This window comes from Hylobates moloch, unplaced genomic scaffold (genome assembly GCF_009828535.3).
Source record: "Hylobates moloch isolate HMO894 unplaced genomic scaffold, HMol_V3 SCAFFOLD_23, whole genome shotgun sequence".
NCBI lineage: Eukaryota > Metazoa > Chordata > Mammalia > Primates > Hylobatidae > Hylobates > Hylobates moloch.
The window spans coordinates 347,911-366,654 of record NW_026652298.1 but is presented as its reverse complement, the minus strand read 5'-3'; the positions used below and the strand labels follow the sequence as shown (position 1 = coordinate 366,654).

At 37.2% G+C, this 18,744-nt stretch overlaps 1 protein-coding gene across 1 annotated transcript; it reads right to left on the bottom strand.

Moving 5' to 3' along the window:
• Positions 1–14,895: 14,895 nt before the first annotated feature.
• On the bottom strand, positions 14,896–15,652 carry LOC116462379 (peptidyl-prolyl cis-trans isomerase A-like 4C). The gene has a single exon (XM_058434046.1). It carries the CDS (start codon positions 15,600–15,602, stop codon positions 15,105–15,107), a length of 498 nt encoding a protein of 165 aa, XP_058290029.1. The 5' UTR covers positions 15,603–15,652; the 3' UTR covers positions 14,896–15,104.
• Between the last annotated feature and the right edge of the window lie 3,092 nt (positions 15,653–18,744).

Genomic DNA, 18,744 nt, shown 5'->3' with positions numbered 1-18,744 from the left:
GCTGTGAGACACTCTGAGGAAGAGTATTTTACTGTATCATTCCCATTACCCAATCAGGAAGTCTTAGCAGGCAGATTTTAACAAAAATATAAGACACAACTGTGTCCTAGCTTTTCTCACATACTTCCTTCCTCACACTTCACACATTTCTTTTTCTCAGCACTCACTCTTAAGTAATAATTTATTTCCCCTGAATATTATTTACCTTCTGTGGGCTACATTACATATCAGCTGAAAGCATGATCCAAACAGTTATATTTGTGAATAATTTTATTTTGGTTTATTTCTTAGCAGAAGGAGGAGTTAGTAGTAACATTTGTAGGCTGGGCACAGTGACTCACGCCTCTAATCCCAGCACTTTGGGAGGCCGAGGCAGGCGGATCATGAGGTCAGGAGATCGAGACCATCCTGGCTAACACGGTGAAACCCTGTCTCTACTAAAATACAAAAAAATTAGCCGGGCTTGGTTGTGGCCGCCTGTAGTCCCAGCTACTCAGGAGGCTGAGGCAGGAGAATGGTGTGAACCCGGGAGGTGGAGCTTGCAGTGAGCCGAGATCGTACCACTGGACTCCAGCTTGGGCGACAGAGCAAGACTTCATCTCAAAAAAAAAAAAAAAAAAAAAAAGGAAGTAACATTTGTAATCTCCCAGAGATTGCCAAGGAAAACATTCTCCTGGCTGAATTTATGTAGAGTTCATCATCTAAGCATAAAATATTTTATAAAGGAATGGGCCAATCAAATAACTGCTATGCAGTCGACACCATAAACCAAGTTAACTTAGTACCACTCTAAATAGTTGCTGGGAATATAATGATTTTCAAAGACATGATCTCTAGAAATAAATAACTAAAAGAGAAGCACAGGGTCATGCATTTATGCATACACATAAGCAGGGACTAGAGACCAAGAATAGAAATAAAGGAGGTTTCTACACTTGCGGTGGTAAGGTCGCAATGATTTATTTGGAGAGAAAGCAGAAGCCCTTCTTTAGTAAATGCAAAGCACCGTGTGTTTAATGAAGATACATGACCTAAGCTTTGAAGATCATTTAACTAATTCAATAACCTTACCAAGTACCCATTACTACACCTCAACAATCAAATTTACAGTGATATCTTTGAGTTAAATCTCTCCATAGATGTCCAGAAACAGCTTAATTCTGTTAACTGCTGCCCATTGAATTATGCTTTATTTGGTTGTAGAATTTCATGTCATCTGTTATTCTCCCTCACAACTTGGGAGATGTTAATCCTGTATTGTCTGTTCTCATTGTTGATGAAGAGAAGTCTGAGATAATGTAATTGTCCTTCCTTTGCAGGTAATCTGCCTTCCATCTCTGGTTGATTCAAAAATATTGTATTAGTCTTCAGTATCTTGTATTTTACTGTGGTATGTCTACATATGGATTTATACTTATTGAGTTTGCTCAGAGCTTGGAGTATTTCCTCAATCTTAAAGGCCCTAGTTGTGAAAATGTTACTACAGAAAAACTTACTTTTTTTAACTTACAATCCTTTTTATTGGGAAATAAATTTAAGATTATAGATAAGTTTGAAAATAAAAGAATTGTTAGAACAAAAAATACTCATATGCCCGTTACCCTAATTTGTCTATTATTATTTTATTAAATTTAGGTTACCATTTGTTCTCTCTCTCTCTCTCTCAATAAATATCCCAATTTTCAGTCTTTAGATCTAAATCTTTCAGCAGCCTGGACTATCATGGCCCCAGTGTAATGCTTGGCTTTGTACCTCATGAGGGAAGAAATTTTTATTTTTTTTTAATCTTAAGTTCTAGGGTACATGTGCACCACATGGAGGTTTGTTACATAGGTATACATGTGCCATGTTGGTTTGCTGCACCCATCAACTTGTCACTTGCATTAGGTATTTCTCCTAATGCTATCTGTCCCCCAGCCCCCAACCCCCTGACAGGCCCCAGTGTGTGATGTTCCCCACCCGGTGTCCATGCATTCTCATTGTTCAACTCCCACCTGTGAGTGAGAACATGAGGTGTTTGGTTTTCTGTCCTTGTGATAGTTTGCTGAGAATGATGGTTTCCAGCTTCATCCATGTCCCTGCAAAGGACATGAACTTATCCTTTTTTATGGCTGCATAGTATTCCATGGCGTATATGTGCCACATTTTTTTAATCCAGTCTATCATTGATGGACATTTGGGTTGGTTCCAAGTCTTTGCTATTGTGAATAGCACCACAATTAACATATGTGTGCATGTATACATCTTTATAGTAGCATGATTTATAATCCTTCAGGTATATACCCAGTAATGGGATGGCTGGGTCAAATGGTGTTTCTAGTTCTTGAGGGATCGCCACACTGTCTTCCACAATTGTTGAACTAATTTATGCTCCCACCAACAGTGTAAATGCATTCCTACTTCTCCACATCCTCTCCAGCACCTGTTGTTTCCTGACTTTTTAATGATGGCCATTCTAACTGGTGTGAGATGGTATCTCATTGTGGTTTTGATTTGCATTTCTCTCATGACCAGGGATGATGAGCATTTTTTATGTGTCTGTTGGCTGCATAAATGTCTTCTTTTGAGAAATGTCTGTTCATATTCTTTGCCCACTTTTTGATGGGGTTATTTGTTTTTTTCTTGTAAATTTGTTTAAGTTCTTTGTAGATTCTGGATATTAGCCCTTTGTCAGACGGGTATATTTCAAAAATTTTCTCCTATTCTGTAGATTGCCTGTTCACTCTGATGAGAGTTTCTTTTGCTGTGCAGAAGCTCTTTAGTTTAATTAGATCCCATTTGTCTATTTTAGCTTTCGTTGACATTGCTTTTGGTGTTCTAGTCATGAAATCTTTGCCCATGCCTATGTCTTGAATGGTATTGCCTAGGTTTTCTTCTAGGGTTTTTTTGGTGTAGGTCTTACATTTAAGTCTTTAATCCATCTTCAGTTAATTTTTGTACATGGTGTAAGGAAGGGATCCAGTTTCAGCTTCCTACATATGGCTAGCCAGTTTTCCTAGCACCATTTATTAAACAGGTGATCCTTTGAGGGAAGAAAATTATTTCTAACATTTTAATCCAGCTATGTATGTAAAAAGAAGTCTTTTTCATATTTTATCTATTATTTCTGTATGAAATAATATTCAAACATCTCAATATAAATAAAAAGTTACATTTCAGTAATTTTTTTTCTAAAATTACAAAACACTAGTGGTCAAAAACACTACTATTTCCAATTCTTTTTACTTTGTTAACATTACTTTTCGTACTTATGAGAGAAGAGTTTGCAATCCAAAAAGAGCAGGAAGGGAGATTTGAGATTTTTTCTCCCGCTTGCTCTATACATATAAGATATTTATGTATCTATATATCAACAGTTGACCTCTGAATAAACTATGTGAGTCCACTTATAGGTGGATTTTTTTCAGCCAAATACAGATTGAAAATATAATATTTGTGGGATGTGAAACCCACATATGTGGAGGGCCAACTTTTCATATGCGAGCTCTGCAAGATTGACTATGGGACCTGAGTATGTGCAGACTTCGGTATATGCAGGGCTCCTGAATCCAATACCCCACTAATACCGAGGGATGACTGTATAAGTCTCTATCTATCTACTCTATCATATATATATATATATATATATATACACACACACACACACACATACATACACACACAAATATGTGTATATGTGTGTATGTATATATACATACACACACAAATATATGTGTGTGTATATATATATATACTTCCTGTATTACTTTGCTAGGGTTGTTATAACAATTACTGAAGACTGATGAGTTAAACAACAGAAATTTATTTTCTGGAGGCTAGAAGTGTGAGGTCAAGGCATCAGATGTGTTAATTTTATTCTGAAATTTCTCTCCTTGGCTTTTAGATAATCATTTTCTCATCTTGTCTTCTCATGGTCTTTTTTCTGTGCACATGTATGTCTGTACCTAAATTTCCTCTTCAAATAAGGACACCAGTGATATTGGATTAGGACCCACACATGTGACCTCGTTTTACATTAGTTACCTCTTAAGAGTTTCTATCTCCAAATATAGCCACTTTCTGATATACTGGGGTGGCAGGAGGCAGGGTACAGCACATGAATTTGGGGAAAGGACACAATTCAGCCTATAACATATGCAATATATTCTTCCCTGATCTATATTATATAACTTTTATATATAATACATATATAATTTAATATAAGTTTTAACCCCTTGATTAATTTTCTCACTGCAGAGAAAACAAGACGTAAAGAAAAGCTTCAGGTGATATCGTTTTTAAATTAGTAAGAATTGAGCCTACCCTTAACACAAGAATGAAGTAGAAATAAACTGACTTAGGGAACAGTATAAAAAAGTTCTCTTATGAGTCAAGATTTCAGTGTGATGTCATCATTTTTTCCAGGGATTAAATGTAGAATATATTGCATGCCCATATTGAGGTGGAATAATAAACTTATTTCAGACTTATTATAATGGCTCATTTTCTCATGCCTTCACCACTGAACTTGTACTTAGCTGGGGATTGAGCTGAAAATTTGCCTTTTCTGTATCTAGCATAGTTGCACCAAATCTGACCTTAATCCTAAATTTTCCTCTCTGTAATATCTTGTTTCCAAATATGAGGCTCACATGGAATTTTCTCTTGTTAGAAATATAACTGGCAAGGCCAATCAAAACCATTCATTCCATTCAGTTGCCTGTGAACAAGCTTGATTTGCTTTGTTATTAATACAGCTTCTTGGGGGTTAAGTAGAAAGTTCTTTTGTAAATATCCCTCAGTTTAAGTATATATAGTTTACATTTCCAAGCAAACTATAAATTCTCTGAGAAAAGCTTGGCGCAGTGGCTCAAGCCTGTAATCCCAGCACTTTGGGAGGCTGAGATGGGTGGATCACTGGAGGTCAGGAGTTTGAGACCAGCCTGGCCAATGTGGTGAAACCCCATCTCTACCAAAAATACAAAAATTAGCCAGGCATCGTGGTGCACACCTGTAATCTCAGCTTCTGAGGAGGCCAAGGCAAGTGATTAAACCCAGGAGGTGGAGGTTGCAGTGAGCTGAGATCGCACCACTGCACTCCAGCCTGGGTGACAGAACTAGACTCTGTCTCAAAAAAAAAAAAAAAGAAATTCTGTGAAAAGATCTGTGATTTCCATTCTCCTTTATAGTAATCATTAAGCACTCACAATTAGATGGTTATAACAACTATCAAAGAAAAACAATTATTTTAGTAAATATTTTTCGTCATTTTCTCCTTTCTAAGCCCTACGCTATGCACTAAAAACTGCAGAGGAAATCAACATATTCTCTACCTCACAGCAGATTTCTTGGAGAGAGATGGGGGTGGGGAGGGGAATAAGGGTTGCTAAATGTTGTCAACATTGTAATACAACTGTCAAAGGGAGATAGTTATTAGGGAGGCAAAGTGCTCAGGCTCAGATTTCAGGTTGCCTAGATTTGAATTCTGTCTTCACTGCTTCCTTTGTGATTTTCCCAAATTACTTAAGCTTTTTAAACCACAGTTTCCTCATCCTTAAGATAGGGATAATAAATAGAACTTACCTCATAAAATTGCTATGAAGATTATAAGTGATTATGAAGTTGATTAAATTTCCCCAATGCTTCATACAAAGAAAGGACTCAAAGGATATGCTAGTTCATAGTAGGGGCGTAGAAGAAGATACCCCTTCTCTCCTGGGATATAGGGTATACATAACTGTCCACTATAAAATTGAAGATAGGCTAGAGAAAAGTTAAAAATGAAGAATCTAATAACTCTTGAGCCAAGAGAAAATGAAACATGAGGGAAAGGGAGAAGTTCTAAATGAGGTCCACATTTGTCGTGGGCCACTGAATGGTGGTGCCGTTCAGGTAGAGGAAACCCAGAAGGAGGAGTCATTCTGTAGTTAGAGGGCACTTAATGAGATAATATTAGAGATAACTGAGTTGAGTTGTTGGTACATATCTGGGTGCAAAGTCTCCATAGGTCCGGAATTTTGAATAGTTTTCTGGAGTCATCTGGTTATTGTTAAAGCCAAGAGAATTGGTGAGATCACAGAATACAATAATGATCAGTAAGAGGGAAGGGAAGAGAGCCAAGAATGGGACACTGGGAAGCACACACATTTAATTAAGGTTTGGTAAGGTGAAAGGTGTCAGCAGAGAATGTAAAGGTGAAATAATGAGAGAAATAGGAGGACATCAAGGAGAAAGTCATGTTTTGGAAAAAACGAAAAGGACACATTTTCAAGAAAGACATTGTCAATAGTTTAAAAGTCACAAAATAGTAGAGTATAATGACAATTTAAAAAAACAAAATCTATTGCTTTTGTTAATTAAATAACTAGTAACCTCGGCTGCAGCAATTTCAGTAGAGTGATGAGAGTTGACACCAAACTGCAGCAGTGGAGTGAAAATAAGTGGGAAGAAAGAGTGAGGAAGTGGAGGACAGTCTTTTTTTTTTTTTTTAATAAAAATATTTTCCCAAACTGTCTTTTTTGGACTTCCAACATGTCTGCTTAAGAGCTTGTCTAAGTTGAATTCATTCGAACTTCTTGAACCTAATTAGTTTCTTTTTGCTGTTTTTTTTTTTTTTTTTTTTTGAGATAGAGCCTTGCTCTGTCACCCAGGCTGGAGTTCAATGGCGCAATTTTGGCTCACTGCAACCTCCTCCTCCTGGGTTCAAGCAGTTCTCCTGCCTCAGCCCGATTAGTTTTAAAGACGCTGCATATATTGGCAGGGAAGATCTAGAACACAAAGTCAAACTTCCAATTATCTCCCTTCAGTGCTCAAATGAAGAGTTCATTTGTTGCGAGGAATGGGGATCTGGACTTCAGGGAGAAGAATAGAGTTTTAGGAGGAGAGTTCTAAAACTAAACGGAAGGAGGGTTCTTTGCGATACCAAGGATTTGCAGGGCTCTATTTACAATGAAATGTTAGTTTCAGACAGCCCAGGAGGAATAGGTCTATTAAAGGAAAGCAAGAGTAGTTGGCCTAAGGAAACAACTTGCATTGGAGCCTGAGAGTGAGTATAGTAATGACCACGTGAGATACCCATTTGACTCAAGTACTTCACAGCATTGCCAGTATTAGTCTTTGCTCCATAATCAAGTGGGGAAAAAGTGAAATGTCTTTGAAGAGCATTTCCTGTAGGTGGCGTTTGAGGAGGTCCTGAAAATTCCAAACCTACAAGTATTAATGGCAAAGAATAAAAATTTGTTTATGGAAAATACTTTTAAAAATCTTTCTAAATAGCAAGACATTATATATTATCATTGTTAAAAGATAAACGAATTGAGAAATATCATTAGAATTATATGCAGCAGATAAAATGGTCACTTTTTTTTTTGAGACTGAGTCTTGCTCTGGAGCACAGTGGTGTGATCTCGGCTCATTATCCCTGGTTCAAGTGATTCTTCTGCCTCAGCCTCCCGAGTAGCTGGGATTACAGGCACGTGCCACCACCCCAGCCAATTTTTGTATTTTTACTAGAGACGCGGTTTCACCATGTTGGGCAGGATGGTCTTGATCTCCTGACCTTGTGATCCACCCGCCTTGGCCTCCCAAAGTGTTGGGATTACAGGCGTGAGCCACAGCGCTCGGACAAAAGGTCACTTTTTAAACTTAAAAATTATTAAGAAAACAGTGAAAACTTAATATTTAAAAGAGTAGAAGATAGGGAAAATTATTACACAGAAAAAGATAAACAACAGAGAAAGATAAATAAATTGCCAGTGAATATGTAAAAAGATGCTCAGCACCAGCGGTAGTTCAAATCTAAATAGCATTGAGTTAGCATTTTTTAACTAATAAATTGGCAAAACTTATATTTTGATAAAACCCAGTGTTGTTGACATCCTAAGAAAAAGGGCTATGCTCACACAGCCTTGGAGCATGTGCACATTGATGATTTTTCTGGCGTAAAAATTAGTGGTTTCTATGAAAATCAGCAATGTAATTCACAATCGCTAAGACATGGAATCAACCTAGGTGTCCATCAATGGTGGATTGGATAAAGAAAATGTGGTACATATATGCCATGGAATACTTTGCAGCCATAAAAAAGAATAAAATCATGTCCTTTACAGCGACATGGATGCAACTCGACACCATTATGCTAAGCGAATTAACACAGGAATAGAAAACCAAATACCACATATTCTCACTTATAAGCAGGAGCTAAACATTGAGTACACATGGACACAAAGATGGGAACAATAGAAACTGGGGACTACTCAAGGGTGGAAGGAGGGAGGGGGTAAAGGTTGAAAAACAACTACTATGCCTAGTACCTGGGTGATCGGATCAATCATGCAGCAAACCTCAGCATTACACAACATACCCATGTAACAAACCTGCACGTGTATGCACTGTATCTAAAATCAAAAGTTGAAATTATAAAAAATAAAAAAATAAAATCAACAATGTATATTTCTCTCACACAGCAATCACTATGATGTATTTGGAATAATATATGCATAAGGATGTTCATCACAGTGTTGTCTGCAAGGGCAAAGTGAAAACAATCTGAATAACCATCAATATGACACAGAGTAAGTAATTATTGGTACGTCTGTACAATGCCTCATGCAGTCACCACTGTAAGCATGGGAAAGAGAGACATCTATTATGAAATGACCATTAAGACATATGAGTACATGATAAATGCAAGGTTCATGAATAAATAGTATATATACTAGTATAGCATACTTCTTTCTAAGAAAGAAACTTAACACATACAAGAATGGACAAGAAATTATTAACAATAGCTAACTTTGGTGATAAGACTGTAGGTAGTAAAAAGCCAGACTTTCATTTCTCATTTTAAACCCAATGAGTTATTTAAATCTAACCCTACTGCATTTATTATCTTTATAATAAAATAAATATGTGTAACAATGAAACATAGTTTTTAAGTATTTGAGATATAAATTAAGCATTAATATATTACACCTCTTAAACTTTGTACTTTAGTATCCCAATTCTCTGTGAGAACTCTGAAAGCTTCATCTTTCACAGTTTAGGTAATTCTTTGGTGTTTTATTTTGTTATTTTCTTGACCTGAGATTAGCACTGTCAGATCTCCAAACTGCTAAGCTTCTCTTTGGCAGATCAAATGCTTCTTCTTAAAAAAATCAATTTTTTAAAAATGTATTTCATAGGATTTTTGTTCTCTCTCTCCCTCTTTTTGTGCATATGTGTGTCTGATTAGTCTTTATTCTCTTAAAATGGTTAGTCCTGATAGACCTCTTTCTTCAAAATTTTTCTCAGTTGTTTGGCAGTTTGCTCTTAGCTTATAATTAAAGATCAATTTCTGACTTGTCTTGTTCTAGAAAACCTCAATGGAAATTACAGCAAGCTGAATAGGATATTAATTAAAAACATAAACCTGGTGAAATCCGAACATAGAGGCTCCAATTCAAAGATACTTCCAATAGTTGACATGGCCATTCATTCCTTAAAACCAGCTATTTTTCTTTCAAATTACATTACCTTTAATTCTGTAAATTGGATGTTATATTGTACCATGAAAACTGCTGTGAATAATTATAAGACTCATTGCTGAGTGATGTGACTTCTTCCTCAAGGCTATTTCTGAGGGAAATTGTACAATTAGATCTTTAGGTATTGTGACTTGTTTTGGAAATCATGGTGGCCCTCCAGGGAGCTAATGAATCTTTAATTATTTAGAGGTTCACATGAGACCCCTTGCAGATATAAGCACATTAGCTCTGTAGCTAAGGGAACATTTAAAAACAGTAACATGACATGTGTCAGACATAGAGGAAAGATGAAGAAGCAAGTAGAAGCTAATGCAAACAGAAGAGCTGCCAGCTCTCTGTGGCACTCTGTAGCTCTCTCTGTCAGTATTTGGTTGGCAATGTAGACATAGTGGATGAGTGCAATTACGTATGTTAGGCTTATTCTGAAATGCAGGAGCCTTTTAAATTTTCATGTAGAAGCCTGACAAGCAAACTATATCTAGGATATACTTTGATAACTTTGAGTTGAGAGCCAAATTTTTTGAAGGTAAACCATCTCCCTGTTTTAAAGTAGTGTTTACAATTATAAAAATATTAATACATCTGTAATATAAAATATTTAGATACAAATACTACAAATGCAAATGAATTTTTTTTTTTTTTTTTTTTTTTTTTACTTCTGCATTCAACTTTTCTCTTCTCCCTTTAGGGAAAACACTTTTGTGTAAAGGCCTCCAAAATATATGTAGAGATGTGTATATGTTAAAAACATGTACACATATAATGCATAACCAAACAAATGAAATATCCTAAACATATGGACCTGAAAATTGCTTATAATAAATTTGGACTGAACATATGGGCATAAATGTGGTTCAGAAGTGTCCAGTTGAAGCAACTTCACTTTGTTAGGTCAACAAAAGTTGGGGACACCAAGATCTACTCCTCTGATTTTGTTCTAGCATTATCTTAATGGAAAGGTTTACTGAAATGGAAATACATGTAGTGGACATCGTGGTGGTATCTCAAGCATTCAGTGTTCCCTGCTCTCACACACTCCTAACCAAATAATGAATTTCTCAGCTTCACAATGTTTAAGTGACATGAGTCCCATGCCCAATTCTTGATCATTGTAATTGGTGCATGAAGGAGTATATGCCTTCTGCTAATCAAATCAGAATGAAGTACAACTCTTTCATTCCGTGATTGAAGGGGGAAATGCCTTCTTTCCAAATGCAGCAGAGGAAGCACCAGGTACTAGGATTGAAGTTGTCTACTCATGACATGATATTTTAAGCCATAGAATAAAACTGAGACCTAATGTCTTAGTCCTTTCAGGTTGCTATACCAGAATATCACAGCCTGGATGGTTTACGAACAACATAAATTTATTTCTTACAGTTCTAGAGGCCAGGAAGTCCAAGATCAAGGTGTCAACAGATTCAGGGTCTAGTGAGGACTTGTTTCCTGGTTCATAGACAGCTGTCTTTTTGCTGTGTCCTCACATGGTGGAAGGGGCAAGGAAGTTCTCTAAGGTCTCTTTTATGAGGGCACTAATCCCATTCACGAGGGCTCTGTCCTCATGACCTAATCACCCCCCGAAGACCCACTGCCAAATATCGTCACACTAGGCATTAGATTTAAACATACAAATTCTGGGGGGATACATTCAATCTATACCACTTAAGGTAGAGTGAAGAAACAGGGAGGACAAGAAGCATTTATTTTTTGTCATTATTAAACTTCTGCATTAAACTATCTTGAGCCTATACTATTGTTCAAAATCTATTATACGAGCCAGTTTGAATTTTGCTTTTTATTGTTTGCAACCAAAATTAACCTAATAAATTAAAATGTACTATAATGTTAGATCATAATTCGTCTGTACTAGTAGTATTTGCTAGAGTGTTTAGGGCAATACTTGCTTGTTAACTTTTTAGTAAATATAACACTCCATGTTCAAATACATTTGGAAAATACTGAGCATTTCACACTTTTAGAGACTCAAAACAGGCAGCACATTTTTAAAAAATAAAAATAAAACCAAATAGCATTTCATTTGGAGAATGGTATAAAAAAAGATAATTTGATAAACTGGAGTTATCAGAACTCAGTGGATACTATGTGTTAGACATTATTATAAGCCATTAAACATTTTACAAGCTTGATACCTGAGTTAAAAATTAATAACCCAAAGACTCATTGGAAGAGAAAAGTTGACATATTTTTTATTATATTAATGACATAAAAATATCATAGCAATTAACCTCATTATATACAACAAATGAATGAACATAAATAATATTAAATAACTATTAGAAAGTCTCTCTGATTAAGTGTAGAAATAAATAGGCAGTGCTTTTGACCAATAAACGGAGGGCATACATTATTTTCAAATACCAAGCAAAAAGATTCTAAATGTAAAGGTTTTAAGCCCAAAATATGTTAGTCAATTCATGACAGCAGAAATTCAGCAGGTCATATTTTTTGGGTAATGTAAATGACAATAGAAATCATGGACTAAAGTGTAACAAGCAAGTAATATCTAGGCAGGTGGAAATTTTATTAAGATCTTTTAAAATAACTTCTGGACTAGAGCAAAAATTCAAACTAAAATTCATCAGGGAGTCAGGGAGTGTCAAATGAAGAAGCATGGGGATTGAGGCAAAAACCCTGAATTATACCAATATTATCTTTTTTTTTTTTTTTTTTTTGAGACAGGATCTTGCTCTATTACCCAGCCTGGAGTGCAGTAGTGCGATCACAGTTCACTGCAACCGCGACCCCCTAGGATCAAGGGATCCTCCCACCTCAGCCTCTTGAGTATCTGGGACTACAGACCATCATCACCACCACACCCGTCTAATTTATGTATTTTTTGTAGAGATGAGGTCTCACTTTGTGGCTCAGGCTGACCAGTATTATCTTAATGTTACAGAAAAAAAGTAATTCTGGCCATATATAGGTATTATTCTTTGCAGTGGAATATCATTTCAGAAATTTGTGCCAAACATAAAATTAGTTTTCTAGTAGTAAAAAGTAATTAAACTCTATAAATTATTATTACCCCTAGTATACTGGGGAATGGGCGTGTGTTCCAAATGAAAAAACTTGGGATGTCTAATGAGATGCTGTTTTCTGTCACAGAAAATCTATGTAAAATGTTTTTTCTCACGTGTACACTGTTGATACTTGAGACAGCACATGTTAATGCTTCAAGAAGTAAAATAAATATGTTGATTATATCCACAGTTTTCATATTTATTAACTATATATTTCATTTTTAATGTAATGCCTATTGAAAAACCTGTAAACAGTTGTTTCTTAAAATTGAAAAGTACAGCCTAAGATTTTTCTATATATTTTCATATTTCACTTTTCCTGTGAGGTTAGAATGAACACTGTTAGCTAAGACATTTGGGCCACCAAATCCTAAGCCTTTTAGAATGTTAGTTTATTATTTGGTTTTTACCTAAATTATTTTCTGTTTATTCAAGAACCTGAGGTCTATCTAGTTACATTTTTATTTTTTTATGTTGAAACAAAGTCTCCCTCTGTTGCCAAGGCTGGAGTGCATTGGCATGATCTCGGCTTACTGCAACCTCTGCCTCCCAGGTTCAAGTGATTCTCCTGCCTCAGCCTCCCGAGTAGCTGGGATTACAGGGGCATACCACCACGCCTAGCTAATTTTTGTATTTTTAGTAGAGATGGGGTTTCACCATGCTGGCCAGGCTAGTCTCAAACTCCTGACTTCGGGTGATCTGCCTGCCTCAGGATCCCAAAGTGCTGGGATTATAGGCATGAGCCACCATGCCTGGCTGTATCCAGTTACATTTTTAAGACTAGCCGGGCTTAATATATCTTTGGTCTTTAGCTCAATTCAATTTGTTGAATTTTGTCCATTGTACTTCATGTGACACAGAATATATCTTAATTTAAAAAGACGTATGTTTGTTGAGCTATCTGTTACATTTGTATATCTTGGAATTTTAAAAAATATAAACCACAGAAGCCAATTATGGCTGACATTAACAATAAATAGGTTTATCACAGAAATAGTGGGGAACTTGTAGAACTGTTGAGAAGGCTAGAAAGCCAGATCAAAGCTAGGCAACCAGGAAATGTACCCCAAACCACGCTGTAGAACTCATCCAGGGAGGAAACCACTGTCACCACCAGCAAGAAGTAACGCTGAAGCTGCAGAGAGCAACAATTGCAGCAATTGCTCAATCCTAGGCTAACTGCAAAGCTACCAGCACCACTCCCACTTGTTCGCTATGCAACAGATATTGTAGCAGCTGCTACATGGCCTCCACCAGAAACAAGAGAAAGCATAATTGAATCTGCTTCTTTTTTTATTAATTCCAAAGTTGAAATTCAGCACCGGCAAACAGATTGGCAAAACCTAAATCATATGCTTGTACCCTAGCTGCAAAGGAGGCTGAGAAAGCAAGCATTTGGCATTTTAGCTTCTAAAGCAGGAGGTGGTTTCTTGTTTTCATCAAAACTGATAGGCTGAGGAATTCCTCAAACACAGAAACAAACATCAAATAATAAATATTCATGCTTTAACTTGTTCAATATCAATATAAACTTTCCCTTTTGAAAGTAAACACAAAAGACCCAAGCTTCCTTCTAGCAGAGTGCAACTATTTCTCTAATAATTGAACATGTACCTACAATCTCTTGAACAACGAAACAATAAAAAATTCTCAATCACAGCATGTACTCTGAGTCTAAGAATTCTGGGTTATGTCCATTCCTCTATGAAGTTCTCCACTATACTCTCTTGACATTCTGCCATATATCATTTAAAAATTAAGTTAATCACCCTCAATAAGCCCTATTTTAAAAAGAGGGATAAACGGAGAGGAAAGAAGGAAACTTGTTAAGATACATAAGTATGCACAAGACAGTACAAGAAAAACAATGTGTTTGGATGTCAAGACTTTCCTTTCTGCAAGTGGCCACCAGGTCACTGTTGGCATCTATGACCATGTGCCCTCGGCTAACACCTCGGCTAGTCAGGGTTTTACCTTGTGAGATGACCCAATATTCATTCCTGACAGAGAAATGTCCTCGATAATCTATTTGTGTGAGCGTGCCATGGTCATTGTTAATTTCTTTCATTTAAAAAAAAATAGACTTTATTTTTTGAGCAGTTTTAGCTTTATGGAAAGATCGAGCAGGAAGTACAGAGTTCTCACATACTCTCACCTTTATCCTACCCCCAGTTTACATTAGGGTTCACTCTGTGTGTGGTACAGGTCTATGAGTTTTGCAAAACGCATAATGTCATGTACCCATCATTACCAAAGTATTTTCAATCCCCTAAAAATCGCCTGTTTTGGAACTATTTATCTTGCTACCCATCCCCAAACCCCTGGCAACCACTGATCTTTTTTTGCTATTGTTGTTACTTAGTTTTTATTTCATAATCATAAACTTAACTCAACTCTGCAATCCAGCTAGCATGGAAGGAACAAGGAAATCATGGAACCCAAAGGGAACTGCAGCAAGAGCACAAAGATTCTAGGATATTGCAAGCAAATGTGGTGGAGGGGTGCTCTCCTGAGCTACAGAAGGAATGGGTCTGGTGTTAAAATAAAACACAAGTCAAACTCAGTAGAACTGTCCACAGTCAGCAATGGTGATCTTCTTGCTGGTCTTGCCATTCCTGTACCCAAAGTGTTCCATGGCTTCCACAATATTCATGCTTTCTTTCACCTTGCCAAAGGCCACATGCTTGCCATCCAACCACTCAGTCTTCGCAGTGCAGATGAAAACCTGGGAACCATTTGTGTTGGGTCCAGCATTTGCCATGGACAAGATGCCAGAACCTGTATGCTTTAGGATGAGGTTCTCATCATCAAATTTGTCCCCATAGATGGACTTGCCACCAGTGCCATTATGGCATGTGAAGTCACCACCCTGACACATAAACCCTGGAATAATTCTGTGAAAGCAGGAACTCTTATAACAAAATCCTTTCTCTCCAGTGCTCAGAGCACAAAACTTTTCTGCTGTCTTTGGAATCTTGTCTGCAAACAGTTTGATGGAGACGCGGCCCGAGGGTTTGCCGTCAATGGTGATGTCCAAAAACACGATGGGGCTGACCATGGCTGATAGTACAGGGCTTCCAGTGACGGCTATGTCTCCAAAGATAACCACTGATCTTTTTACTGTCTTTATAGTTTGGCCTTTTCCAGAATGTCGTATAGTTGAAATCACAGTATGTACCCTTTTCAGACTGGCTTCTTTCAGTTAGCAAAATGTATTTGTTTTTTCTGTATCTTTTTGTGGCTTGATAGTTTTTTCCTTTGGGCACTGAACAATATTCCACTGTATGACTATACCATCGTTTGCTTATGTAGTCACCTATTGAAGGACATCTTGGTTGCTTCCAAGTTTTGGCAATTAGTCTTCATTAATTTTTTTCTTAGTTTCTTTCTTTCTTTTTTTTTTTTTTGAGACAGAGTCTTGCTCTGTCACCCAGGCTGGAGTGAAGTGGCACGATCTCAGCTCACTGCAACCTCTGCCTCCCAGGTTCAAGTCATTCTCTTCCTCAACCTCTGGAGTAGCTGGGATTACAGGTGTGCACCACCATGCCTGGCTAGTCTTCATGAATATTTATAGGACTGTATAGAATTAGGAGCCATCAAAGGGGATCCCTGAATTCTTTCTGATTTTCTTACAAATACCAGTTTTAAGGTCAAGATTTACTACCTCATGCAACAGTGTAACCGCATTTTAAATTTTAAATTTTTGACTGTTTGTCTAAAGGTCTCAGGCAACCTAAAAGGCCAGATAGAAGTTTCTCATCCTCTTAACGAAGGATGGATGGTAAAATGGAATACTGCTGAGACTCTCCCCTTGGGTACCAATTCTGCAAAAATCTAGAATCTCAGAGATAAGAGACAAGTATTTGGAGTGGATCATTAGATGTAACGACAAAAGGAGTCACTTTGACATTCATAAGAAAGATCAAAGATTGTTGTATTTTTTATATGGGAGACACCAGACAAGCCTATACTTAGTTACTAGTTCAGAGGATACACCACCGCATCCTCTAGCATGAGTACAACCTTATAAGCCATTGTCTCCAGCTGGCACTGTGATTGAGCCTTTAATAAAATATTTGCCATTCTATAAGAATAATAATTTTGGTTAGTGATAGGATAAATTGTGGACCAGGTGAGTCCCATGATTATCTACTTATTTGTTATACAACAAGTTATTTGAATAGAAGGATGTAGAACAGGATATTATGGCAGTATATATAAGGCATTCAATGTACCCATGGAGAGTGGTGATCAGAGAAACATGATAGGTAAAGCAAATGTAATTCAAGGATAGAGGTAGATTCCATTTACAAAATTCGTTGTTGCCTTTATCATAGAGGAGCTCCAGTAAAATCAACGAGTCTGACAAAAGGTGACTGGTTTATTCACCCAGGATGTGCTATTGTGTGCTTAGCCTTGGTCCTTGTTGCTTGTGTGTTGGACACCTAATAGTCTTGACAGCTAAATAGGCTTTGGTAAGGGACAGTGGTAAAGTCCAACCTGTTGCTAAACCTATGTATATTCTCTACTGCTACCACCAATGTTGCTGTTTATTAGCCTTCTGAGCAAGCAATGTAGTGCCTCGTGAAAGAGGTTGTTTCATACCTTCATATCTATTTGATAACCTTCCTGATGATAGTTTGGTGAGTATTCATATTAAGCACAAATATTCTTACACTCTGGCTCATTTTCTGTGATTCATCTACATATTTTTTCCCCAAAACTCATTGTCACCAATCCTTCAATCTTTGTCCTTCCAAGTCCCTAATTAATTTTTTTTTTTTTTTTTTTGAGATGGAGTTTCGCTTTGTTGCTCAGGCTGGAGTGCAGTGGTGCAATCTTGGCTCACTGCACCTTCTGCCTCTTGGATTCAAGAGATTCTCCTGCCTCAGCCTCCTGATTAGCTGGGACTACAGGCACACACCACCACACCTGGCTAATTTTTGTATTTTTAGTAGAGATGGAGTTTCACCATGTTAGCCTGGCTGGTTTCGAACTCCTGACCTCAGAGAATCCACCTGTCTTGTCTTCCCAAAGTTCTGGGATTACAGGTGTGAGCCACCAGGCCTGGCTCCAAGTCCCTGATTATCTAGACAAATTATTAGCTGCCACATATAAATCAATAATATCTCTCCTTCTAGACATCATGGACAACCAATTACATAGGCTGAGTTTCTTTTAAAATTGCATTCAAATAGGTTATAATGCCTAAGCAATCTACTTTTGGCTGTTGCTGTGATGTTGTACAGTGACTTCTGTAAATCAGGCTCAATTTTTCCCTCACTAATCAACTGGCCATAGAGAACTTCCCATGAAGACATAGGTATAGATTCTATTATTCCTACCTGCTGATGAAGCAGGATAGTTAATTGGAAAACACTTATTTCATGATAAGCAACACATGTTGTCATATTTTTTTGTATTGGTAAGACTTCAGTTTCTACAATGGTCCAGGATCAATCAAGAATTCTTTAAAGAAAACATTTATTTTGTCAAAGAAAGAAGCATTTTGTCCAAATCCTAAGAACCATAGTAGTGGTGTGTCAGAGGCTCTATTGCATCTGGATATAAAAACAAAGGGGCACAATATTCCTGACCAGTTGGGAATTATTTTCTTGATCTCAATCCCATCAAAAGGTGGCAGCATGACAAGTCATAAAGTAAAAGGACCAGGCGATAAAATGAGGTCTCCAAAATCCAAAGCATCAAAGTTCTCAATTAGTAGTCAGGGCTGCAACGTGCCATAATTTTTCACTTTGGAAGGTATATCTTGAGTATATTGAGTGTATGAGACAAGTTAAAAGGTCATGCAGCCGGGCGCGGTGGCTCATGCCTGTAATCCCAGCACTTAGGGAAGCTGAGGCGGGCGGATCATGAGGTCAGGAGTTCAAGACCAGCCTGGCCAATATGGTGAAACCCCGTCTCTACTAAAAATACAAAAATTAGTATGGCATGGTGGCACCCTCCTGTAGTCCCAGCTACTTGGGAGGCTGAGGAAGCAGAATCGGTTGAACCCTGATGGTGGAGGTTGCAGTAAGCTAAGTTGGCGCCCCTGCATCTAGCCTGGGCGACACAGTGAGACTTTGTCTCTTAAAAAAAATTAAAAAATAAAAATAAAAATTTTAAGTTTGTGATAAACACCTCTGTTAGCCTCTGATCTTTATAATAATTATCACACTCACACAAATCAAACACCGCAC

Excerpts from the sequence above, each read along its gene's own strand:
- LOC116462379 (XM_058434046.1), bottom strand. The coding sequence starts at position 15,602 with ATGGTCAGCCCCATCGTGTTTTTGGACATCACCATTGACGGCAAACCC.